At 39.4% G+C, this 27,686-nt stretch overlaps 1 protein-coding gene across 4 annotated transcripts in view; it reads left to right on the forward strand.

Annotated features, from left to right (window-relative positions):
* LOC124305238 (retinal homeobox protein Rx1-like) overlaps positions 1–12,756 on the forward strand; it is a 35,467-nt gene extending 22,711 nt beyond the window's left edge. For 2 of the 4 annotated variants that reach the window (XM_046764413.1, XM_046764414.1), the window contains 3 exons: positions 6,507–6,607; positions 7,421–7,602; positions 9,662–10,837. In XM_046764413.1, coding sequence (XP_046620369.1) covers positions 6,507–6,607; positions 7,421–7,602; positions 9,662–9,891 — 513 coding nt within the window. In that variant the 3' untranslated portion in view covers positions 9,892–10,837. Of the gene's footprint in view, positions 1–6,506; positions 6,608–7,420; positions 7,603–7,818; positions 8,011–9,661; positions 10,838–12,746 lie in introns of those variants that run through there. The other 2 variants (XR_006908352.1, XR_006908353.1) reach the window with 2 other exon arrangements.
* Positions 12,757–27,686: the final 14,930 nt, after the last annotated feature.

Below are 27,686 nucleotides of genomic sequence, written 5' to 3' on the forward strand. Positions count from 1 at the left end.
ACGGCGTCGGTAATACGCATGTACGTACAATGAAATATACGCGTAGAATGCGAACGTGTGTTCCATTACGGTGTATAAACGTGCCATTTACCGGCGGTAATCCTCGTGCGCGTTTTGCTACGGATGAACCACCTTGAAGGTAAGGTTTTTCGACAATGCGATCGGTCTACCGTAATAATCAGAAAATGCAACGAAACTGATTTCTGACGCGATAGCATTGTGCACGCGTATTTCACAGTGTTTCCTTTACTCTCTCCTTTACTGTGACAGTGTTTCCCATATATACATATATATATATATATGTATATATCTCTCTCTCTTTTGTGTCCCTAACGACAATGCATTTACACTTTTGTATACCGGGTCACGTTCAAGTGGTCCTTCCAACAGCTTCGCTCTGTGCGTTCTTTCAGCTCGCCTTATGTACCTATTCGTACGCCATTCAATGATGACCATGTGACACATTTTCTTTTTTCGACCACTTCGAAACCAGATCGACACGGCAATAATTTATGATTCGACAATTTTTCAACGTTCAATGTGACAAATATTTTGTAAATTTGTACACCTTGCGGCACCACATCAACCCTGTGGCATAAATCAGACGAGTCGTAAGCAGCTGCTTGATCAGTTCGCTGATGCGAGACAAGAGTTTTCTCTAGATTTCGTCGGATGAATCCTTGCTAAAGTGTTGTACGAAGCAAAGCTTGTCTCTTAAAATTTACGGTACTCGGGTTCTGAATTTTAGTGAAAAATCTTGTCCCTCTCATCGTGCGAATAAAATTTTGAAACTTGCGATCTTTGACGTGATGGTGTTCCGGTGTGTTAGATATCCGAAGCATCCCGTCTGCGCAAGAGAATTACCGAGTCGCTTCTCTGCGATCACGTTTCGCGAACGGTAATTATATCCCAGTACATATATACATATATATATATGTGTGTGTGTGTGTGTATATATGTATGTATGTACAGAGAGAGAATTGGACCGAGTTTCTGGATGCTGTATAAGATATGTACAGGTATACATGTACATCAGGCTGGCTGGTAGGTATATCCTAATGAGTTTAAGGAAGAAATTGGGTTAAGCCGCGTTAGCCGTGTCATTCGTTTTCTTTATATTTCCTGAAATACACGTAGCGACTAAGAGGGCAGGGCGTCTTTTCTCCGCCCTCCCTCCCTCCCTCCCTCCCTCTCGCCATCACGGGGGATGAAAATTCGCTTATTTTCTCATCATTTAACAGGCCATCTTGCTTCGGTGTTCTTCTTCTTCTTCTTCTTCTTCTTCATCTTCTTCTTCTTCTCCTTTTATTTTCCCTCCCCGCGTGCCTTCCTGATCTTTTCATCGGCGGAGTGACTCCTCCGTAGGTTCTCCAACGGCAGCCGCGCAGCTCGAAAGAAAATTGCTTCTCATCGCAACGAAATATCGTCCTGATGATGAGCCTCTAAGAATTCCTTAGCTTCGAAGGGAATTCAATTACCTTTTCCCTTCTACGCCCCCTGCAGCCTCTCAATCCAAACACCGAGCGCATCGTCGCGTCGTTGTCGCTATCATCGAGACTCACGGGTTTGGTTTCTTGCTGCTAGAATTGCGTTAAGCACTCACGGTTAAACCTCGTTAATCGTACTCGTTGCCTTTTAAATCCACCCCTTGATCGTCCGACGAAAAATAACTTTTGAAAGTAAACTTTGATTCATACGCGCTTACGTTCGCCCGCGTCAAAGTTGAGAAATCGTTTCGTAAAGCACTCCTGAAGGAGTCTTTCAAACGTCTAATTCACGGCTCCGCGTAGAATAATTTAAACCACGGTGTTTTAATCTTGGTGCATTACGTTATCATCAGACGGATGTCTCTGTATATCGTACTCAACGTTGCGGGAATAAGTTTTGAATTATTTATAAGCAACGAACTTATACCGATAGTGATCTACGACTGTCCTACGACTCTTAGACATTGTTACGATCGTACGCTTCGTCTTACGTTGCCCACTTTTTTTTTCACCAATGTTTCCCATTGTTTCTACCATTAGATTTTCATTCTTTTCAAGATACGCTAATTCACATGGTTCCCGGCAGCGAAATTGGCCAATTTGAATATCTTTGACCAAAATCCGCAAGTCTTATTATGAAATTAGGGTGTTCCTTGGAGTTGCGAAAAAAAAAAAAGAAAATGGTTGGTACGATCGCAGCCCTTGAGGTTGAAGAAATTGACCGATTGAACACGCGCGATAAACTTGTCTCCGCGAATGTCCGGATCGTTTTTCTTTTGGCCCAAGAGAGATGAGATGTGGTTCTGGAAGAGTGAAACTAAATGGAGAAAGTCGACGATGAGGAAGCGGAAAAGAAGGAGGCGGATGAGAATGAGGATGAGGAGGAGGAGGAGGAGGCATCGTGGACGTGGCACCAGCCATCCTACAATAAAGAAGTAAAGATGGCCGCCTCCCCTTCCGCAGGGTCGACAACAACCGACGGTTGCTCCTTGCCGCCCTTGTGCCCTTATACACGAAGGCTGTAAGCGTTGCCACTTACCTTAGGTCTCACCCCATCGAGCTTGTTACTCGCTCTTGAGTCGAATAAGAAAGGCGCGAGGCGTTAGAAGGGGGAGAGAGAGAGAGAGAGAGAGAAAGGCTTCCTCCTCTCGCCCTCTCGATCGGACGGCCCTTCGCGTGGCTTTCTTAAGGGCTATTCTAGGGGAGCCTGACAGCCCCGCCCAGACGTCTCACCCCCACAGCCACTTTCCGCACTTTCGTTCCGCACCCCGCGCCTCACCCCTCAAATTCAATTTACAATTTTCTTTCTCTTTCTTTCCCTATATCGCTCTCTTTTCCCCTACGCCTTCTCTGCGTGCTATACGTATACTTGTTACGTTTTACTGTACGGCATCTCCGTTGCTCCCTCGTTCGATGTGGGTGAAAATCTCTCTCGTGACAGCTTTTTATAGATCGATGAAAGAATAACGTTAAATTTCGAAAATTGGGAAGGTTATATCGACCTGAGAACACATTTCATTTTTTATAGGTACCGAGGAATTTTATAGTAAAATTGTTTGCGTTGTCATAACTGTTTGAATATTTGTGAAATTAGAAGAAAAATTTAGTAAAGGTAACTATACATGTATATATATTCAGTGCTATTGTCAGCTGTCAATGATATATTTTTCATAAATTTTTCACGAATCTATTTGTTTGGTTTACTAAACTTTTTCAGTCAAATAAAGCCTTGGAACATCGACTTATTGCGATAAAGTGTCCTACGAATGAACATAATGAAAGAGGATAGTAACACAAATTTTTTGGTAACATTTAAAAAAAAACCAGAACTGTGCCCATTTTTCATGATTTTCAAAAAATGAAAATAGTTGAGAAATGAAAAGTAAAAATGAGTAATCAGGAATTTTTAAGCCCCGTTCTTTTACTCTTTACTTGTCATTGTTATTATTTTTTTTTCTTTTCATACCGAAATTGTAAGTAATTCCATTCCAAATTTGCATCATGATTTCAACGATCGCTTTTACAGATTCTATCTGATTTCATGTGATATTCGCGATTTTTTAAAATGGCCTGAAATCACTCGAAATCCTCGCAAGTTTTACACCGTTTGAAATACACAGAGCCGTTGGATTGTAAAAACTTGAGGCAATAACGATGTTTCAAGCAAAAGTTTTCCTGCTGTTGCAACGTCAAAAATTCAAGAACAATCTATTTCATCCGTTGAGAAGAAAAACGTTTGTCTGTATAGCAAAAAGTAAATTCCAACCAATCGAATTGGTTTTCATAATTTATGCAAAATTATCAGTCACATGAAAAAATTGCAACGTCTTATCTATGCCCAATTCCGCATTCGAATCTATTCATTTTTTGGTTGTTTTCGGAGGGGATTGTGAATGTCGATATTTTGATCTGAAAAAAATTTCAACGGATGAATCAAAGTATTAGAATCCCCGCCCATGAAAATTCTCGAATAATGGAACGACCGAGGAGAAAATAACAGAGGGGGAACCTGCAGGAGCTAGGGTTCGAAAAATATGTGTGACGCGATAATGACGATAATTATAAGCCCGAGTGCAAAGTGGGCCGTATAAGGGAGTAGAAATTCCTGCAGTGTGTTCAGATCGTTTTTTAAGAAAAGTCAGATAAGACCGTCAGCGTGTGTATAAAATAAATGGGGGGAAGGGGCAGAAAAAATATCGTTACCGGGATGAAATTGCGATGGAGTCTCTCGTGTTATATAATATGCGCATACTTAACCGACACGTCGAGTTAGCTACCGTATTAGACCAACTGTTACACAACCGCTTATATACTCATATGCCGATATGGCGCATCTCCCTCCTAATCTATTCTATTCTTACCTGCAACAAATTGGCTTTGGGAGGGACGCCTTGCTCGCTAATGGAACTTTTTCTGCCCCGTCTTCTCCGCGATCCCGAAACAGCGTTTCGCCCAGCGAACCAACGGAGCCAAAAACTTGGTTGTTCAAACCGCCAATTAGACACTCGTTGTCGATGATTAGATCTTCAGCGGGGAAACGGACGCGCCTGTATAATGGCGGCTAAGAAATTATCGTCGCGTTTTTACAAGTGTAAATTAAGTGCGTTAATTGCTCCGTGAAGGATATTATTCATGCTCGTTGAGCTCGACCAATGAATGAAGATATTCGGTTACAGTTGAAAATTTTCGCTGTCATATCTGCTCGCGGTTTAGTTAGGGGTTGGTTAGACGATCATCTATGATTTTTATTAATTTTAAATGAAATACCTACAAATAAAATTGAGCAATAAATAATCAAAATTAAAATGAAATTGAACGAATCTGCTATAGATTTTTTACTATTTTCTAGCGATATGAAACGAAGCGTGTGTCGTGAAGATTGAGCTTTTAATTCCTTTTGCTCGAAAAATTCTTTACAACTTTTGACCCTTTTTTTTTAATGTCCAAACACTGTAACAGAGAGCATATGATGTACGAGACTAATGAAATACGATTTGAGACTTGGGCATTGAGTGTCGCAAAACCATTTTCGAAGTTCTCAACCTTACAAATCTGCATATATGGCATTATTAACATTCTTCCAAAAACAACCGTAACACCCGCTTCAAAAATGCCGGCCACCTTTCTAAACTCGGAATAAGAATAAATACGTAATAGCGCTCAAATGCGGTGAAGATTGTTTTTTTCGCTGTTCACTTCACTTACGTTGTATACATATATCGCCTTTGCAATTGTGCAAATTATTTTCTGTCGAACGGAAGCTCGATGTAGGAAAATTGGGTAAAAAGAGTAAAGCAAACAGCTGATTGTTGCGTATGTATACAACGTGAACTGCACATCCAGCGAAGGCAAATACAATTAACCTAAGAGGAAAGTTATAGTTGGTCAGCGCCTGTACATTATACATATATATACGTGTTCCCATAATTCGACAATACGAAATACGAAGGACATAAACCCCTGCAGCTGTTACGCATTGCACAACTTTTTCAGCGTTTTACGTACAGTTATTTATTTTTTTTTCATTTTTTATATTCATTTTTGTGTTTTGTTTCGTCAACTCTAAATATTGTTTGCTATCACTTCCCTCGCTGGTTATTTACCGAGTCGTTTTTCCGCCGGCCATTGATTTCGGTGCATATCGCGTATACACTTTTACACTTCAGGTGTAAATAATTGCATGTACTTGTACATATACGTGTTGTATACACGTAATATCCGTGCGTTGTACACGCATACACAGCAAGGTATGTCTACGCTTTTTCTTCCCGCTTATTTTCATACTTTCGCTGCAGGACTTTTTACCGCTCTTCCCCGTAATACCCCGTAATCTTGTTTATCCACCATATCTCGAACAAACAGCGCGCTGCGTATTATAACTTGCGCAGTATACGACTGGCGATTCCAGCGCGCGTACCGTAATATGCTGCAGTATATACAATAATATATATACATATATATTTCTACAGCCGTCTAGTTTATACGTGCAGCCAACTTCGTAAAAATGTTACCAACATGACAGGCAGAGTGACCAATTGTGGATCGCTGCTGCGCCGTGACTCGGCCGTTCTCAATACGCCAGAGTTTATGGTTGACCGTCACTTGTCAACCGGCCGATTCTAGGGAATTTCATCTTTTCGGTGAAAGTTTGCTTCAGGCTGCGAGGATGGTCAAAATTATTCGCTTATAACTTCAAAACTACTGAACCGATTTTGATTCTCATTTTTTTTCTGTGGGTAGATATGGCCAGGTATTAGGTTATGTTTCGTTACAACCAGATCAATTGTTTTTGAGATATAACGATATTTTGTAAGCCAAGTTGGAAAGGTATTACACAGTTTTGCGAACGATGACTAAACACTTACAGGTACCGGTTGGGTTAGGTTAGGTCAGCTCAGGTTAGGTTACCTATAAAAATTGCACACTCGTATGAACAATACTTTTCTCTTTTAGCCTGCCCGCTTGCATTATACCTAGATAATTGTCTAATGCGGCACCCTTCTTTTACTCTTGTTTCAGGTCTGGTTTCAAAATCGTCGAGCCAAATGGCGACGGCAGGAGAAAATGGAAGCCGCTAGACTCGGCCTCACTGAATATCATCACGCCGCTGCCACCATGAGGTACGTACAAACTCGTTCTAAATGTATATAAATTAAATTCTGCTCGTAACAATATCAAATTCACATTCAGCGCAAACTTCGGCAGATTTAATGAATTTTCTTAAATATTTTAAAAACATTTTGGATCGCGTTGTTTGCGACTGAATTTTTATCTTTTGGAACTCTCTTGTATAATAATTCGATTGTTTTGCTCGTTTAAGTCCGTAATTATAATTCTTGATAATTTAATTAAATTGAGAGTTTTCCTGTTCGAAAAAATTGACAAATTTCTAATCGGGAGAATATATTGAACTGAAAATCAAATTGTCGATACGAAATTTTTCGTGGCTTTTCTACAGTGATTCAATTTAATTTTTCATCGTTTCAAATGAAGTTTTTTAAATCACACGAATTAGGGAAAAATGTTGTCTCGATATATTCTCAGTGACCATAAATCGCTGCCAAACGACTCGAAATATTTGACAACGTAGATTATTTCTATTTCCCGAAAACAAACAGTTCAAAAAATGAATTAAATTTCTCATCGCAGTTATTCAACAAGCTCAAAAGACTTCACTTTACTTTAAATTTATAAATATACCGAATTACAGGGTAATTTATATTACAATTCGCTGTTATTTCGATGTAACGAAAATAAGAATACTCGAATCGTCGCGCATTGCTCGAGAAAAAGATAAATCGCCACAAGATGCGTTTACAATTGTAATCGACGCTTTTTAAAAAGTAAATAAACGTTTTCCTCGGAGTGCTCGAGGGTTATTAGATTGAGAAAACTTGCGCGTAGTTTATTTTATTTTTCTTCTCTTGTTTCAGAAACGTCGCCGGTTCCGGACTCGGCCTTCCGGGTGATCCGTGGCTACCAAATTCCCCGTGTATCTTACCGGCGCTTCCCGGCTTCCTGGCGGCGCCTCACGCCGGTTACTCCAGCTATTTAACATCCCCCAGACGCCTGCCGTCACCCCCGGAAACGGGCAGCATACTAAACACATTCCGAGGTATATAAAAGAAAAATTTATACTGTCGTGTCGTTTTTAAGCGCAATACACGTTTTTGTGCAACCCTGAAAAAATCCCGTCTCCGTACGAAAAAGAGACAAAAATACGGGTGAATCACTGTAAGTTTCTAAAAAAAAAAACACAAAGAAAACAAGTTTTACATGTCGAGGGGTTGCAAACCGGCGTCCAAAGTGCGAATGTTGAATATTTTTATAGGTCTATCCTCGATGAGTGAGCTTAGCTTGCGCGCCTGTCAGTACAACTCCTTGTTGGCCGCCGAGTTACAGGACAGCGGCGGACGTTAAATGGAGGCCTGGGAGCCACGTGAGAGATCGACCTAGACGACGAGACCAACACAGAATGTCAACAATTAAACATTTAGAAAAAATCCCGGACGAACAATCCGACGTAAGCATTATGGTGAAAAATCATGCCGACCACGACGCGACGACCTGACGCTTATAATAAACGTATTTTTCATTAAAATCGTTCGGAACTACGTTCGGTAGAAAATTCTTCTGGTTTTGTTTTCAAACAAGACAAATTTATTTCAATATTAACGTATTGAATAATTCACATCTCGTGAGAGAGAGAAAACTTTATTCGATTCGATTGGAACTTATTTCAATTCGTCAAATTTTTGTTTCTAGCTAGTAAATTTTCTAATATGATTGTATTTTAGAATAGATCTTTTTTCTACCGATTGCTGCTCAGAATTAAAATTTCTTGCGCCAAAAACAAGGGCGTGCGAATTGCATTGACGTTTCTCGACTCTTCGTTGTAACTTGATTTCACGCCCCATTTAGTGCAGACCCCAAAATTCGACAGCGCGTTACATTCGGTCAGAATCGACCAAGAACCGACGCATTTCGTTGAAATTTCACGTTTGTACTGTAAATGTATTGTACATTATAATATCTCACGTGGCTCTCTGAGTTTCAGAATTTTTACTGTCGCTAAATATGTATATAGTAACGGACTGCATTCTCTTTCTTTATACTAGTTTATACATCAAAAGGACTGATAAAAATTCCTACGGAGGTTACATAAAATGATCCAAAATACAAATTAAAAAGAAAACAAAGAAATGTTACAGTAATTTCGAATTGATCCTCTCTTCTTCTCCGATTATATCTTGCATTCTTTCATTCTCTCTGCAACGAGCTTTCAAGATATTTCGTATAAGCAATTCCAAAACAAAAATCATCAAGTCTGAAACCATCACTGTGCATTTCCTTTCGTATAATACTTTCGTAAATTTACATAAGCACGTTTATGACAGGAAATTTTTTAATTTAAAAATACCAATCTATAACAAGAAAGAAAATAAATATGCCAAAAACTGAACGTCAAAAATTAAAAATCATTTCACACGCATAGTGGCGAGAAACACAAATTATGCCAGCTTAATCGCGCGATGAACAGATAACAATACATCGAATCAAAAGATTCGGAGGAAGCGCGTAATTTCTCTCGGAAAAACGGGGATAAGGTCACGGAATTTCGAACATCAAACATTGAGCACCCGCTCTGCGATAAATAATCTAGTATGTTATGCCACGAGTGCGGAAAGTATGCGATTTCCGATCGGTGTGAAGTTTGCAACGTGAGTCACAAAAATGCCAGTGCTGTAATCACACGAGTCAGATATCGCCCGTCCACACGTGTCACGCACGCTATTTCTTCCAACACCTGTGAAGGAAAGTTTGAATTGAAAAGCAACCAAGAAAATTCAGGTTAGGTATCCGGGGTTCAATAGCACAACGCGTAATATCGAGTTGTTCGAAAGTACGCACGCGCCAAAGAAAGTCCCGGTTTGTAAAACACAGTATTTCAACCGTGCGCATGCGCCAACGAATTGTTTTACCGCACAGTTCGGAAATGGGGCAATTTACGCATTGAAAATTGAACTTTCCAAGCAGGTGTTGAAGGAAAAAAAAAAAAAAAAAACCCACTCGTCTCTGACGTAACCGTCTCGAAAATACAAACGGGATAAATATCAACGTCGTAATTTCTGATCCCCTTTTTTTCACGGCCGATTGTAATTCTTGTGTCGCAGACATGAGACCGCCGAACGGTGGCCTCTCGTCACTGGGAGGCGGTGGAGGCAGCGATGGCGGGTCTTCGTCGTCGGTCGGAGGAGGTGGAAACGGAAGAGGAAGCGGCGAGCAGCCGGGACTTTCGGTCAGTCCAACGGGAACCGATCAGAGGACGTCGAGTATCCAAGCGTTGAGGATGCGGGCCAAAGAGTACGAGGACAACATCTCCAAGAATCTCCAGATGGTCTGAGAAGTGGAGACGAAGGCCCAAAGCTCTTATTTTCGTTAATGAATTTCACTCACCTTCGGGCCAAAAGCGGAGGAAAAATGGCGGTATTAACGAGGATGACGACGAGCGGATGGAGAAGAAGACGGAGGAGAGTTAGTCGATCGGAAAGTAAGATTCTTGGGGAAATTAAATAAAATGTGACCCAATGATGCAGGTGTTACATCCCTTCGAGACTTTTGCTGATTCTCCGATCACATTGTGTAATTGAATTTTCATGGTTAATTATATATCGATGCTGCGTGTTGTGATTGATTGAGACAGACAATACGTGTGCGTGAGTATATGGCGGTTTTTAAGCGATATTTACACTTCACCGATAGCAAGCGGGGATCCTAGTCAACTCGTCAACTGGAGACGTAATGATAAATAATAATCATCGTAATCGTATTATTAACAATATAGTGATAACGGTATAAATGATAATAATAATAGTAATAGTTACGGTATTCGTACGTCGGTGCAGATAATAATAATACTGGCAAAATAAGTAAGTAAGTAAATGAATAAATAAATAAGTAAATGAGTAATCGAGAAGAAGAGAAATCAAACGAAACAATATTGAAATAAGAAAGAAGATTGATTGATTTCCGGTTGCAATTACCAAAAGAAAAAAAAAAGTAACAAACGAATTGCCGAAATCGGTACCCATTTATTTTTCGTTCCCGTGAAAGGACAATTTTCAATCACGCTTAAGGGGGATGAGAAACGTCGTTGAACCGCAAGACCGGCGATCAAAAATTCAGGTATCCATTGTGAATTTGAGGGCGAGATTGAAAACGTTGTAAGGAAAGAAGAAAAAGAGAAGTGTTGAAAATTAACTACAAGTGACGCGGTAATATTGTATTGAAATTGACCTTTTTTGTATATACCGAGGGACTACCGGATAATATTTACTCAAATTCAGAGATGAAAAAATAAGAATAATAAGAAGAAAAAAACAGCACGGGGAAAAAAGTATCTGAATATCTGTCATACGATAAATCAATCGATCGGAAAGATCGGTAATTCCTTTCCTCTGTTTTTTAATCTTTTCTATTTTTCTCGCTTCATCATATAACGTGCATATAAGTGCGCAGTAAATGAATTACTCTTACGCGATGCTTCGAGAATGCAGTGTATAAATATTAGTATTGCGACGATTCTACATGAACATATACATATATAAATATACATATGTAAAGTTTAAAAAATCGGTATATATACATATATATACAATATATTGCATATAGATATTACATATTTAGAAATAAATTAAGCCACGTGTATGAAAGATTTTTGTGAGCCAAGCGATTGGTGTCGTATTTACGTATAAAGTAATATCTAGATACGTATGAATGCGAAGTCGTCGAGGAAGGTGACGAGAAGTCGAGGATTCGATAAATTGATCAACGGGAGAACTAAAGATGGAGGAACAAACAAAAGCGATAAAGCGTATAAATATGCAAGAGGTATGTAATAGGCAAAACGTAAAATATATATATATATATTATATGCATGTACGACGATGATGCTCGTAAGATAATAAGAGGGATAATAATAATAATAAATAAAATTCGATGTACATATATAATGAAAATGAAAGTGAAAAAAAAAAAAAAAAAAACAGCAACAACAATTCTCTTCTCCGTCACATGTCGCAACCGATAAAAATCCGTGATCAATTTAAACCGGTAACGGTAACGTCGGCACGATGTGATAGTTCGCTGCGATCAAATGTCCGAGAAAATTTTTAAGCCACGCGGAAAAACAAAAAAGAAATATATACGACTAAAAAACGTTAATATGAAATTTTCCCGTCAAGGCAGATGTTTATCGTTTCTTTTTCATCATTCGTTACTCTGTTTATTTCCTTTTTCTCTTTTGATTAAACTTTGACACTGTCTAAAAGGCTGCCGACTTCCGGTTGGGCATTTGCATTAACGGTATACGAATTTGGATATAAGAGGGGTTTAGAAAAAAAAAAAAAAAAAAAAATTAGAGAAAGTGAAAGGCGGAACCGTGGTTATATTCTCCAGTTTTCCAGGGAATAAGGAGAGCGGCGTTTAGTTTGTTAACGAATTAGCATGTCAAAGAGTCGTTTTAATCAACCTTCAATTAATTTCTTCAACCGTCACAAGGTATATAAAGTGGAGTCGGGGCATCTAATTATATGGTTTCCTTTCGGTTTAATTAAAATTCGGCATATCTTTAGAAAGCGAAATCCACTCTCTCTCTCTCTCTCTCCTTCCCTCTCTCCCTCTCGCTCTCTCTCTACGAAATTGGTTTCCTAATTTTGGCCGACGCGCTTATATAAAATCGAGAGAAGCGAATAATTTAGAACAGAGTGAAACGGAAAAACCCGGCCCTTTCCGTTATTTCACGACTCTCGAATCTTTCGAATCTTTTTCCCCCCCGATCCCCTGATTCGAATATGAAAAACCTGCAGGTACACGAATCAAAAAAAAAAAAGAAATGAAGTGCTCGAAGCAACTATTCAAATTTCAATCATAGATAAGCTTACGAGATAATTTGTCTGCCATTATACATGCACGTTTGTAACTTGAATCAATGAGGTTATTTTTTTTTCACTCTTTTTCGTTCAATTAAACCTCCTATTCAAAAGCCGTCATGAAATATTTATCATCAGGTTCATATACGCAACTGAAAGTTATGCTTTTTTCCGAGCTCCATTTTTCTAGGGGAAAAGAAGGGAAAAAAGGAGAGCGTGGAAATATTGAAAATGAAATTCCGCAACGAGGAGTAACTAATTACAGGTTAAATCGCGCTTGGCAGCGGTTTCCGCGAGGTCATCGATGGGCGCGTATTGGTCTTGGGAGTTAAAGTGTCGAATTTCCGAATTTCCAGCTCCGCTCGCATGGTTAGGTTCGACAAACACGAATTACCATTTTATTGGGTGAGTTCTAGCACTCTCTTACGCCCCCGCCGCCCTCCCCTTTTCCCATCCGCGAACGACGCCTCGATTGGAATACCTAATCGACACCCGAAATCGACCATTGTTTCCCCCTCGTGAAAGCCGGCTCGGTTTCCTCATCCTTCGCACCCGCAGTTTAGACGCGAACGCTGATCGCAGGAATGCCTTTCGGCCTGTGATAGAAAAGAAGAAATAAAATAAAAAAAAAAAAAAATAAAAATCTGTACGAAAATTTCCTCTACGCTCTGGGTAAAAAATTATTTTGCATTTATTTCAAGCGAAAATATTTTATTTTAATCATTATTATTTGTTGGATGAAAATTAGTTGAGCCCAGTTCATTTTTCTTTCGAACAAGCCAAGATTCTCATAGATTTATTGTGTGCGAATAGATTTCTTTTTCGTGTGTCTGATTTTCAGTGAAGAAATCCGGATTTCAGATCTCGGAGGTTGAATTTTTTAGAAATGTTTTTTTTTCTGTCGTTTCAAAAACGAATTCAGGACGAAGTTACAACTTCGGTGATTCTCATAAAAACGTCTTGTTCTAATTATAATTCAAGATTGAATTGTAATGGTAAATTCTTATTTCAACTGATTGTACCTAACCAAGCGGATCAGGAATTACGTAGAATCTCAAGGTTTAATAATTTTAAAATTGATTTATGAAATCTTTTCTGCGCAATGTATAGGGTTTTACCTGAACTTTTCAAACCTTTCGCGTCTGATTTTTCAGCCGATTTTAAATATCTGTTATTGGCACGGGAAGCTTCGCAAATAATCAACGATTATACACTTAAAAGATAGTAGTTTCGGCGCTATTTTAGGCTTCGAAATTTGGCAAATTGCGCAATACGTAATTGTTTAATAGCACTTATTTGACACGAAACGAGGTCTTTCAGCGCTTTTCACAAGCTAACAGCGAAACCATTTGTACAATATTGACAAAATTCGGTAGACATCCAATTCCGATAGCCACTTTTTGCTTTTCGTATCACATAACGGAGCAAAATGATAACGAAGTGAAAGTACAGGATTATCGGGAATTTCGCATCCTGCTGAAGATTTTTGAACGTACGATCCAGAGATAAAGACAAAGCCAGTGTCTATCCTCACTGCAAAAGTAGACGTAAAAATCAAGAACGTAACGGTGATCGACACCTTGATTAATACGTTGTTAAAATTTGACCGTAATTTGTAAACAATTTCACCTTTGCCGCGGTGTTCAATCGGTTCTTTTGGTTCCCTCGTAAGGGGGGCGAGGGGGAAAAGTGGTACTGCAGAGTGACGCGAGACGTTGCGATTCGAAAGAGGCTCTTAACGTAATATCGTAAATGGGTTCCCGGAGTCTCGCTGCACGGGCCGAAATTGGCAAAGAATCCCGGGATTATTGAATTTGTTTAGGAGGCCGGAGCCCGGAGGCAAAGAACGACGTGGCCGCCTGAGCGGAGAGAACGAGTCAGTGCGGAGAGACGAGTATCTGGCAGGGGTTGACCCCGTGTTTTATATTGCGAAGCCAGCCTCCCTCCTTCGATCCTCTTCCTTATTGCTCCCTCCGAACCCTCGCAGGAACCTGGGAGAAGAAATCCTCGGGATAAGAGTCGGAGGAGATCTCGTCCAGTGTCTCCTTAAATTCATTTTATCAATACGAAAACGTCACTTCGACTTGAATTTATTGTTGCCGAACAAAGCTTATTCATCGAGATTTAAACGAAATTTGGGTTACAATTTTTCTCGTCGAAATTGGCCCTGATGCGTTTTTATAACTCTCTTTATTTTGCATAAATTTGATATCTTTTTATCAAATCGAATTATACTTTCGGAAATTATGTTTCGTTACGTCTGCTCTGTCAAGAGATGTGAGAAGTGAAAAGTTTGCACACAGTTTTTTTTTTTTTTTTTCTACACTCGAAGGAGAAAAATTGGCCTTATTTTTTATTTTTTTCGTTATTGTTACGCGCAGATCTTGTTATTTATTTAATTGAAAATTATGGCACAGACTAATCGAGCAAGTTTTCCGACAGGTGAATGGTTGTGATAATATTCATCATATGAGAGGAGAAGTTGGAAGAAACATATTATGTACTATCATCGGTGCAGAATTTACAGTAGGTAAAAAGTCAATTACTTACATCTTTGTTGAAAAAAATAATCGCCAAAATTTCTAACAAATTACCCCTTTGAGTCACACATCGTTGTGCTGACACGACTTTTACAACAAGATAGTATTCCATGATTTTTGGGGTCACTGATTACGAATCTGGAATCAGATTTCAAAATTTCAAAATGGCGGGTCCAACATGGTGGACAAAAATTTCACATTTGATCGAATATATGCGGTCAAAAAACTCTATGCAGGAGTTTTCGGAGTCGCTGATTGGATTCGCCGTACGAAATTTTCAAAATCAGATTTCAGATTCGTAATCAGCGACCCCAGGAAACGATGGACAGAGTTTTTTCTCCGGATACGATGGGATTTGAAATTTTCGTCCGACATATTGAATCCGCCAGCTTGTATTTTTAAAACTTATAATTTTTGTAAAACACATATATGTGTAGAGGCATAACTTTCTCGGAAATTTATTATTCCTTCAATTCTCATGATTTTCTTCAATAAATTTGTTTCTAACAATAACAATTTGCATTATATCGCGACAATTACTCTCGAGTATTGAAAACCTGTTGGTATACTATCAGAGATAGCAAAAAACTGCAAAGAAATATGTTAGAAAGTTCTGTAAATATAAAAGAAATAGATATAAAATAGGTGATAAGAGTACTTAAAAGGTTAACAAAGTACAATTTGTTAAAAAACCGACTGGATTTATCTGATTTTGCAACCAAATCTCGCTCTCTCACATTATTAAATCCCCCAAAAACCAAATATATTGAAAATATTTCCCTGCACGCATTCAGTAACATTTGTCTGTTGAATTATATATATATATATATACATCACTATGACCATAAATAAATTGAGTAAACAGTCACGGTGCGCGATGTAATAAATGCATAATAAAATATAATATACGCTACACGCGCATGGAGCAAAGTTTTTCGGTTAACACTACGCGGGCTTTGAAATGCAAATTCAAAGGCAAACCCTTTGGCCCTTTGTCCAAAACGAGGCAATTACTGTCAAAAACAATCCTAGTCTGTTTGCACGGCTCTCATTTACCGCGCTCGGCATCTCTTCCCTCTTTTTCCGTTCTCCGAGAGCGAGAGAAAGATAAAGAGAAAGAGAGAGAGAGAAAGAGAGAGAGAGATGGATGAACAACGTCTACGCAGGTTTTCTCCGTCCATTTTTTTATCCATCCGTTTTTCCATGCGTTAAACAATAATTAATTAATATATATTATATTTATTCCAGACACAAAATTTGTTTATTCCGAAATTCTGTACTGGTAGCGAATTTTTCAGCAACAAAAATGATACGATGATAAAATAAAAATCAGCTGATACATTATCCGAAAAACTTTTTTTTTGTCATCGTGAAAGTGTTATAACTGAGAAGAAACTGATCGTCAGGCATTTTCTGTTGTTTATCAATTTCGAATTTCACTTTTTTCTCTCTCCTTTTTCATGCGTATATAATTTAACGCTGCAGGGTTTAATATGGGAATGCGATAGGGTTGTCACAGAGGCGTGTAACGCGGGGATGATATATAACGTATCCTCGGCGGGACTTCAAAGAGTAGCGAAATCAATCGCTGGCCGCTATTCCGGGTTGGTGAATTTGCGACCACCAGTAATTAAATTACACTCCAATCAACCCCCCTGATCAACGCAGGATTGGTACCGTAATTGATTGCTTATTACTAATTATTAGTTTGAATCGTTTATACACACGTATGCCTAACTATACATATATTTACGTCCGTCGAATCATTGGATGGATAGAATTAATTATTATCGCATATATAATATTTACAATGACGATCGTGCGCAATGTTATAATCTTATGTCGAAGGATTTACCAAACTGGTGAACAACAATCTTCTGGGGAAATAATAGAATGATGAATTTTAATGGAATAAAAAGAAACAGACTGCACTGAGAGAAATTTTTAGTTCCGGTTACCGCTCGGTCCTTAACTATTTTCATTTTTTTCCCACAATCGAAAAATATAGTTCTAGGTAGAAAATGAAAATTAGTCTTCTAGCTGTTAACGAAAAGTCTGGTATCCGTTACTTTTCCTTCTCATTACGATCACTGTTGCTATATTTTCTTGCAACTGTTGCGAAAATTTAATGCTTGTGCAACGATAAATTGACGTTAAAGCCTTGTTTAACTAACAAAGTAGAGCAAACCTCACAAACTGATTTTGCGTCGCAATTAGCAAAAAAAGTACCTCGTTTTTCGTAATTCCAACAATATTCAAACTATTTTTTTTAACGATACCCGGTTTACTGAATTTTTCTAGTTACTATAACAAATGAAATTTTTCACAGTGTATAAATGTTCGTTCAAAATCTATACGATCGAAAAAATATCTACAACACATTCGGACTTCTGCAAACGTCCCTTATTTCGATAATTGATCTCCGTTTCAATTTCCATTTTTTTATTTATACTTTTATTTTTCACTTTGATTTCAGGCTGCTAAAAATGTATCCTCTGGTTCCTGCATATCCGAATGCGGTGGTTACAGGGTAGGTGCTGCCGCTTTGCGGGGTAATATCGAACCTGAAAACCACCCCTAGCGGTAAGTTGGTAATAAATCGATAAACAACCTTTACCGTTGGAGGCAAGTGCAGGTTATAAATTTACCACTCAGCTAGGAATTCTCTCACCCTTACGTTGCATACTCTGATCGATTCGAACTTGAATTCAAAAACAGTGAAACAAAACGAAAAACGGATTCCAAAGTAGAAGATTCGCGAATTACTCTTGTAGAGAAAAAAAAAAAAGTATTGTATTTAGAAATTTATCCTTGGCGAGGATCTTTGACGATTTTTAAACTCTAAATTGGCACCCCTTTATTTAGATTATATCAACAAATATCTGTAAGAATTTTCCTTGAATTAATTGTTTATTTTTTCTTCAACTATTCTCGATTAACTTCACAGTCTCAACTGTTTTACGAATTGCAAGTTTTCTCTGATATTTGAAGAAGAAAAATTTTAATTCAGAATTTTCTTCACTATTTTTGTCCGATTACTGCACGAAACTAGCAAACGAAGAACGCCGTGAATATTATACTTGTATTGTACACAAAAACAAACAAATTCGTTCAACGGTTCCCAACTTACAAATGATCGTTAAATTTTATGTTTAGAAATTATACAGGCTTAAAAAAAAACATTTCAAAAATCAAAGCTTTATCCAACTTCCTCAATTCTTATTTTATTTAATCCTCGGTCATTGAAATAAATCCTAACGTATAAAATAAAGTAATTACCACTCATGCGGGTAACAATTATTTACTCGAAACGAATTATTCGTTCGACTCAAATGTCCCTACAACATTGTAAAGTATTTCAAGCCCGTAAGGAGTTTCGCCATAAAACCTAATTGTTTAACTTGAACAACGGTAAAATTCATACCTGCAAGGTATATTAAGATCGTAATGTTTGTTTTCGTTCATCGTATTTCGAACGAGGCGCGCAATTAGGAATGATTAATTTTTGGATAGAATTTCATCGTGGCTATAATTAATCGGTCCCATAGTCCCAGAGCTAATTGACCCGTCGTTATTTATCTGGAACGGTTGATCTGCGGGCCATTTTACCACCGACACCGATCAGTACGAATTCCGACAAGTCATTTGTACGAAAGAAATTTTTGACAGTTGTGTACCGCATGTGTACAATAAGTGGCGCGGTCTAATATTATCCAGATATACGTACCTACGTATTCAAATTCCTTTTCCCCTCCCCGCGCGCATTCGTCGAATCGTATTTCGTATTACTTTCCTATCTGATTGTCGATTAATACATTATTCATCATCTGTCGTTCGCTACCGCGTACAGAAGATCGATTTCGTTAAACTATACCCAAACGCCTGTTTAGCTACTGTCAATTTCCATTTTTCCCCGCCTCTTATTGCCTAATCAAAAATCCCACCTTTCTACTTCGCCGTGTCCCCGGATCGTCAATGGCGTTCATTTTACTCGTGTTTTTTTTTTTTTTTTTTTTTTCACCCCAGCACGGAACGTGCGTACGTATATCTTTGGTGCGAAAGAAATTGTTGATTTTTGTTGTAATCGCATTTGTGAGACTAACATTTACGAAAAAAAACAAAAAAAAAAAAGAAGAAAACATTGCTCTCGTCGGAATTAGCGATTCGGATGAAGAAAAACGATAAGTGTAGTTTTTGATAAACGCGTAGGTATACAGAGAGGATTTCTAACGACTGCACGGTTCGTCGTCTGCTTGAATTTAACGCGCAGGCGTTACAATTCGCTAAGGGCTGTTTACCAGGGCGACCAACCGTCTCTGAGCTCATAGAAATTAGCAATTGACGGGCTATGCAGTCGTTAGGAATTCACTCTGCGTAATGTATGTAAGTCTGAAATTCATCCGACAAAATCTGAGAAATCGATGATAAATTCCATCAACGTACAGCAAAAAACAATCATACAACGGTGTAAAATTTGATCAAAGACAGACGAATTTCTTTCAAATTTCTAATTTCATCCGAAAGTGGAGATGAGAAGATATGCATACGGTTTACCCAGGCAGGAAGACATCAAGCCACGTCGTTAAATTATTCTGCACGTGGACCGGGGACGATGCATATTCAAACCGATGCGCATCGCCCAGGGGTGGTTCGAGTCTCTTGTTTTCGAGTTGACGCACGGCCCGCGAAATTTGGTTAGTTCATTTTAACCCCTCAACGTTCTCTCCCTCGCCCTCCTCCGCAGCCTTGCAGTGTATGTCGAAAGTTATGAATTTTAATAGCTTTACACGCGCGAAAACGTTTTCGTTACGCGTGGTTGGTAAAAATAAAAAAGAATCTCTCGTTCGTCCCCGTCAAAGTAACGAAATAAAACAAAATAAGAGCTGAAAGAGAGGAAACGAAATAGAGGAAGAAGTAAAAACTGAAAATGTAAATCGCGCGACGATGTATTAGATTAGATGAAAAATCGCCAAGCGAGAGGAAGTGCGTTCGGATTTTTACACGCGCGTGTATATATATTATATATACTAGGAACACGCGTTTGTCAACGATTTTCAAAATGCTTTCAAACTTTCGCACTTCGTTCGGTTCCACCTGATTCTTTTGTTATATACAGAGTGAATTCGTAACGACTGCACGTTTCGTAATCTGTTAAAATTTAACGCGTACGCGCTATAATATGAGAGCAACTGTTTATCAGAGTGACCAACCGTCATAATTCTGGACGACGGTTCGCCGCGATGTACGTAACCTCAAAAATTTTTACACGATTATTTTCGACTCAAATTGCGCTCAACTCACAACAGTCAAATTTTTCACATTACATTTATGACGGTTGGTCACCCTGTACGCATTAAATTTTAGCGGACGACGGACCGTGCAGTCGTTAGAAATTCACTCTGTCGGTACATCGTTCCGAGTTTCGATTCTTCTTACATTTTTTAGCCAACTATTTCGAAAGCGCTGTGAATCTAGAAAAATCGCAGAAACGATATCTACATTTGTTTTTCAATATCATTGTCAAACTATTGACGATTCCATTGGCTACTTTAAATTGTCTAATGCGTTCGACTGTCGAATATTTGAAAATAAGAAGAAGAAAAAAGAGCAATAAATAAAAACAAAAAATTGAGACCGTCAAAATTGACAATGAATATCGAACACGTGCAGGTATTCAAAGCCAGCGACCACTTGGGTTATTAAAATATGAGGACGCATACATTTGTCAGTGATGAATTTATCTTGATGACCTCGATGGAGAAAATACCGAGCAGCGCGCTATAGAGAATATTTTGAAACCCAATAGTATAATACGATAAAAACGTAGGTAACCCGAGGCGTCCGAATAATCGTCGTTTAGGGCCGGATGATCATTATTACCAACCCGAAGCGATACACTCAAATTATGTCTTTTGCATTAGGTCTGATAATAAAAGGAGAAACAAAAATCGAATGGAGGTCGCGAAGGGGGGAGGGGGGGGGGAGGGAATAAAAAATAGTACCTACAACAATGGTATCAAGAGTAACGACGGGCACAGCCAGAAACCCCACCCCCCCCCCCCCCCCCCCTAGTCGAGCACATTCGATTACGTCGGGGCTTCACCAACGGGCTCCAATTATTACCCAGGCAAAACTCCCAGATGGTCGGATTGCAGCGTCAATTCCATTATTCGGCGATAACAAGAGCCTAAATATCAATTCCGATTGTGCGTAGGCTCAGCCCCCCCCTCCCCCCCCCCCGCGCCGCGTTGTTTATTTTCATTTCTCTTTACCTTTAATTAAATTTTACCAACCACCATTTTGGCCCGACTCTGTGCACTCTGGTTTTTTTTTATTTTTTTTATTTTTTTTATTTTTCTTCTCTGTTTCGTTCTCTCTCTCTCGTTTTTTTTTTTTTTTTTATTTCCTCTCTTCTCTTCTTTTTGACGGTCGGTGAAGATCAACGTGCTTTGGGATGATTTTTCCCCGAGAGGGTGCTTTGGCGCTGATCGCGCGTTACTGCGGTTAAGCCGGCGACAATGTGCCAAATGAACCAAATTTGCGAAATCCAGACATTATGCGCCTCTTCTCCTCCTCCTCTTCCTCCTCCTACTCCTCCATCTCCTTCTTCTTCTCTTCCACTTGAGGCGATCCTCTGCGTCCCGAGGGACTTAGTGGCCACCACCCAGCCGCCCCCTGAACCTCTTCCTACTCGCCAACCCCGCGCCGTTCTGGGCTTCAACACTCGGGTCTCTATAGGTGCTAGAACTAACACCATTCAGGGTGTCAAGAAGATGAGCCCTATCCTCGCAGACACGTACCGCACACCTGTACGTCGTTCCAAAGAGTTCGTTATGAGCCTTGAACTAAAAAGGGACCGGGGTGAGGAAAGCGGGGCGATGGTCAGGAATACGAGTAATAAGGTGATTGGATGGCCGAAAATCGCTAATCTTCGTTTGTTTCATTGCGAAATAGTCGGGAGTCTTTGTTGAATTATTGAAATACAAGAATCGAAAATACTGGAATTATATAAACAAAAGATTAGATATCTTAGCTTCATTTTCATATCTTCAAAATTGTTAAAAGTACGGTAGATTCAATTTTTTTTTTTTTCTCGCTTTTCAATTCGATCTACCGTCATTTGTTGATCATCATCGATATCGGTGCGATATGTTGTGAAACTGAACATCCAACGATCGCGATATAATAAAAAAAAGTGTTTGAGTCAACCAGCGAACAACAGTTTTGAAAATAAAACGAGTCATCGCAGGGTAAAATCTTGCTAGGTTTTTAACAATTTTCAAAGCGATTTGAAACGAAGTATCGATTTCCAAACTTTGTTTTATTTACAATTCCAGTATTTTTCACTTTGTAACAAGATTATAGTAAAAAAAAAGTATCGTTCCTTGGTCAGACAACCTACCCAATATTTTACACATCCATTCACTCGTGGGCTTTTCCAGTATTCACAAAATCGTAGAGCTGAGCCAGCGTGAAAAATTTTCATTTCTGTTTCTCGCGCGGGTGTAAAAAGTCGATCGCACTCGTCCGTGCGCGGCATGAAACAAAAATAATAAGAGTAATTTAATAAAGAAACTTTCGCCCCGTCCCGCTCGCCTTGAAGGCTAGTTCAAACAGAGTCCTCCGATTTGGTGACGGATATTAGATACAATTCAATAGAGCTGTCCACATTACGTTATTCTACTGGTAGATCTATTCGGCAAACACAACACTGGCTTTCCCATGCCCCGTCGGCAGGGGTTCTCCCCGAAAGTTTTTCGCCACATCCCACTTCTGTCACCAAAATTCCGTTCCCCGTCTGCGAGCCTTTTTGAAGCGAGATCGAGGAAAAAATGAATAATAAATTGGCGGTAAATTCGACAGTGATTTTTCAAAAGTCTGGACATCCGCAACGGCTCGTTTGGTCCTGGAAACTTGAGCTCGTTCACTTTTCCGCCTCTTTCGAAGACCGCGCAGGATCTGATTTGGGAAACTCTGCGAACGCGGCGCGCGAGGGTCGCATGCAATATTAGGGGCGTTAAGTCGCCATAAAGAGCGCATTAGGGGTTCCTCGACTCTCCGGGGGTAGTTTAGCGTTTAATTGTACCACCCGTAACCCACCCCAAGTATCAAAGGTTTCAATTTCTGACAAACTACAAGCTCGCCGAAATTTATGCATGCGACTTAGAACCCGGCAAACAAGCGTTAGGTATGTGCCTTCGTGTGTTTACTCGCTTTTGACTGAGAGGCTCGCTCCTATCTAATCCTTTGGTCAGCCGTCGTGGTCAAATTAAGGTTCCTGAAAATGAGGTATCATTTACTTCACGCTGATTTTACAACCGTTGTAATCATTTTTTTTTTTTTACCAATTATCGTTCAAAAGCTTTCCAAAATCAAACGACGGATCTCAAAAACAGTCCAATACCGGATCTTAAAAAATGTCGAGTTCATCAATTTTAACGTAGTTCCAATCATCGGTTATACTAGAATTTTCAAACCCGTGACATTAATTAATGAACCAATTGCAAAATCAGCGGCCTCTTATTCTCTTGGCTTCCAGGGTAAATCTGTCGTATAAAGAATTCATTGCGAATTATCAAACCTTCAAGAGTGTATAGAAATATTTTAGATTTAGTTTATCTTGTCTTTCTCCCCTTTCTGCATACCCAAATCTTTGAACAGTAAAGCCACCAAACCTTCTAATTTGTTTCGCGAAGTAACCGAACATTTTAAACATAATCTATACCAAACTTTTAATCATTGTAGAACGGGTGAAATCAAACCGAGCTGTTTAAAATTGGAAGAATTAAATTCGGCTCGAAAGAAGATGCGGACAAAAATAAAAAACGCGCCAAGCCTCGTACAAAGTAAATCTCACCAACTGAAAATCCATGTCGAGTCTTACGAATCGAATCCATCCCAAATCCGTCGTAGACTTGGGATCAAACGTGGTATTGTCGTCGCTAACGCAGATCTAATATCTGGATTACAACCGCAGCCGATACCTCACCGGCGCAGAGTAAAGTTGAGAAACAGATATCTCGGCCCGGGTGTGTTTAACACCGACGCAAAGCAGACAGGAGAATATCAGACCCGCACAGCCCGTTAACTCACCTCAGAGATAAATAGAATCGTTCAACGTCTACGATCCTCTAGGCTGGATGCGGTGAGTGGATGGGGACACTCTAAGACAAACAGCAGAATGGTCCAAGTTGCTATTGAACCGATTTTGGGCAAACATTGCCTCCAAGCGTTGGGTAGGTACGTGGCTATATTCACGGAGGTTGGGGGCGGCCGAGGATGAGAGAGCGAGGGTGGGGGGCGATGGGGGTTGAGGCGGCCATCAGAGAGAGGAACTCGCGCAAGCCCTTCGGCAAATTTCATAACCGAACTTGTCGTATTTGCCGAGATTATTTCAATATATTCGACTCAACTGCTGCGAAGCTGTTTGCCCTCGAGTAGATGCGTGAATAGGAGACCAAGGCGGATGACGGCTCCATCCCCATTCGCTTCTGCTGCTGCTGCTACTGCTGCCACTGCACCCTTATTATACGTCCGCGTATGTGAATCTACACACACACACACACAAACACACACACGCGCGACAGACTTCAAGCCGAGCCCCACGATGCATATAAAGCACCGTCACCCACCCGGAACCGTATTTAATTCAACTTTGGATGCTCCAGCCGCAAACCAGATCCAAATATTGCAGTCGAAAATGCACCGTGTAATCTGGGGGGGGGGGGGGGTGAAGGGGGGAGGAATTTTTCCAAGGAGAATACGTACTTCGCGCGATGATTCGATCTTGGGGACAGCATCGATGTGATCGATGGTTGTCAAACGCAGCGATATGTTTCGGTTATCTTCAATTCTCAAATCGCTCGTTCATCGTCGGCTTGAAATTTGGATAGTAGTTATCCCTTTTAAGTGAACTTCGCCGATTTTCTTAATTCCGTGATATTTTGTAGTAGGTACGTTAAAAAAACATTGAATACGTATTTTTTGTTTTTTGACGAACAAATTTGACCGTTTGAGGGGTAAAACATCATTCCTAAACCTTATCCCCCAGAAATCCATTTCTTAGAACTTCTCGGATAATGACGTAAAATTTTTCGACAACTCCGGTTGGATGGGAGTTCATTTATAAAGAAACATTAACAAACGCGGGGTTTTCACCCTCACGGTGTAAGATTTTGCACCCCTCATTCTTCAGCGGTATTATTTACACCAAAAAAAAAACAAAGACGTGTCCAATGTATTTTTAATCCCCATACAACAAGTCGAAGAATGTTTCCTTGTGAGAGACGAATGATAAATCACTCCCATATACACGTGAGATTTCCTTCTGAATTGAGAATCGAGCTTTGATTTGATGACAAATCATCCGCCCTCGTAGGCGAATACACAAGAGGATAATGCGTGTGTACACGTAACGTACGCTAGCGTGTTTGGCCGGTCGAGTGAAACGCTTCCAGTTAATTAAATAAAAGACAAAATTGGCCGGATTGATTGAGCGACGTCGATGTTCTCGGTCCGGGAGACACGTGTCGAGGCACGTGGACGACGACGTTACCCGACGCCCGAAGCCCGACGTTGACGATCCGTCGCGACGTCCCCGGGCTGCAGGCAACTATCGGACGCGTAGGTATTATAATATAATGAATCACATCACTGGTGGGGAATTTATTAGCATCGGTGAGGGTGCTTCGCCTCGTGTCCCGCAAATACGGTCGCTAATTAAACGATAATTCTGGTGCAGCGCTTGATTCGTGAGGTTGAAAGTTGGCAACAGATTCCAAGCTGACACGCATAGTGCCGAAATCATCTTCGACACTGACAAAAACATAAACATCAATAAAATAAAACAAGCTTGAATTTGCCACATTGACGAAAGAACACTCCAACAACGCATGGTGCCAAAATTAGGCCAACACACACACGTACCAAAGGAGGTTCACGGCTACTCATCAATGGTCTATCGCAACAAATCAAAAACATTTAAAAAAAATAGAACATACAGGTAACCTATAAAATAACAATTATACCTAATTCCCTGTTTTCTGCTCGCAAATCACAGACACCAAATCTTGAAAAAATCAACACTGCATACCGTATGGACTGTAAAAACTGCAACAAATGTTATGTGGGACAATCGACGCAACGTTAAAAAAAAAAAAAAAAACGTATCGCAAATCATAAATACGATATCAAGCCCCGTGATACAGACAAGTCAGCCCTGGCGTTTCATACACTTACCGCAGGTTACGATTTCAATTCTGATGATGCCAAAATATCAGATAAAGAAAATAATTGGTATGAAAAAATTAATCAAAGAAATGATCCACATCTCCACAAATGATACGGTCAACGATATAACTGACGTACGAAATCTTAGACATCTGTATTCTGACGTCATAAACAATGGAAATTAACTCAAACCGTTATCTCAAACCTCGAGCAAAATTGGTAACGTTAGTTGAGCGATGCGTGTTTAGAAAAAATCGCTACTTGGGCCCTCAGGATTTTTTAAAAATTTAGCTAGTAAATAATAACAAAGAAAACTTGTGCATATTTTGATAAGTCAACTCCTTGAAAGTCGTTCTGAAATTCTATAATAACTGTTTTTTTCATGATGTTTCGTCACGATAACGTTACTAACTTCTTACTTGCTGGGTCGAATTTTATTCGGTAAAGGAAAACGAAGTACGTTTCAAAGTAGGTTCAGAATGTGAAAGGGTTACAATATCCAATTTTCTGAGAAACGAAGGAATATTTCGTGGAATTTGAAAACTTTGTGAAAAGGTGAAGTGTAGAAAAAGTAAGAGAGGTCAAAGTAGGTATTAAGAGCCTAAGTATCGAATCGTCAGAATGAATAAGAATAAAGAAAGCTGAAATTGTATTTCGTTACTTCGTATTTTTACATTTCGAAATTCTGTCAGATTTTCACTTCTTTAAAGATCTGCTACTGTGACCCTTATATTTCTGACGATTCTACAGTTTCACCCCCATCCAGCAATACGTAATTTCTCCACAAATAATTCCTCGAGCCTTGAACATGTTTGAGAATTTTTTTTATCCGAAAACTTAAATCATCAGCACCTTGCTTTGCAACCAATTACCAATACATGCGACTTGGACAAAAAATTCCCTAGAAATCGTTACCATTGCTAGAAAAAAACAAAATTTAAACAATATAATATGTACGTAGGTACATGAAACGGAGAAATCAAAAATAATTGTATAACAATTTTCTCGGCCAAATTAAAATTTGAAATAAAACATATCTACGGCATATCGATTACCGTTACCGTCTTACATGACGTCACTTCGCAATTAGGTTTTTTTGGCAAAAAAGAAGAAATACGAAATGATTATGTATATTCTGTTCTGTTTCTCTACTTTTTACACAGAAATGAACGTGGAATTTTCTATTATTTTTTTTTTACCGACGCAAAGACCCGTTTCCCACCATGCTGAATTAAATTCGAATTTTCCGCGCCCATAACAGACAACAACAAGGGTTACAAACGGCGATTTTAGCGGGTAACGAGATATATTATTTGTATGTTGATACACACCGCGTGTAAGCCGGTTGTGTTGGGTGTATATGTATGGTATACGTTTATAGACACCTCGTGTCGGGTCGGTTTCCCAGAGTGCATTTCACGGGTGGTTAGGTGCGGTTTAATGGCCGTTTAAGGGGATTTCGGAACGTAATTAGTGTGAATAAGAAGCTGCGTAAAAAA

Source organism: Neodiprion virginianus, chromosome 5 (genome assembly GCF_021901495.1).
Source record: "Neodiprion virginianus isolate iyNeoVirg1 chromosome 5, iyNeoVirg1.1, whole genome shotgun sequence".
Taxonomy (NCBI): Eukaryota; Metazoa; Arthropoda; class Insecta; order Hymenoptera; family Diprionidae; genus Neodiprion; species Neodiprion virginianus.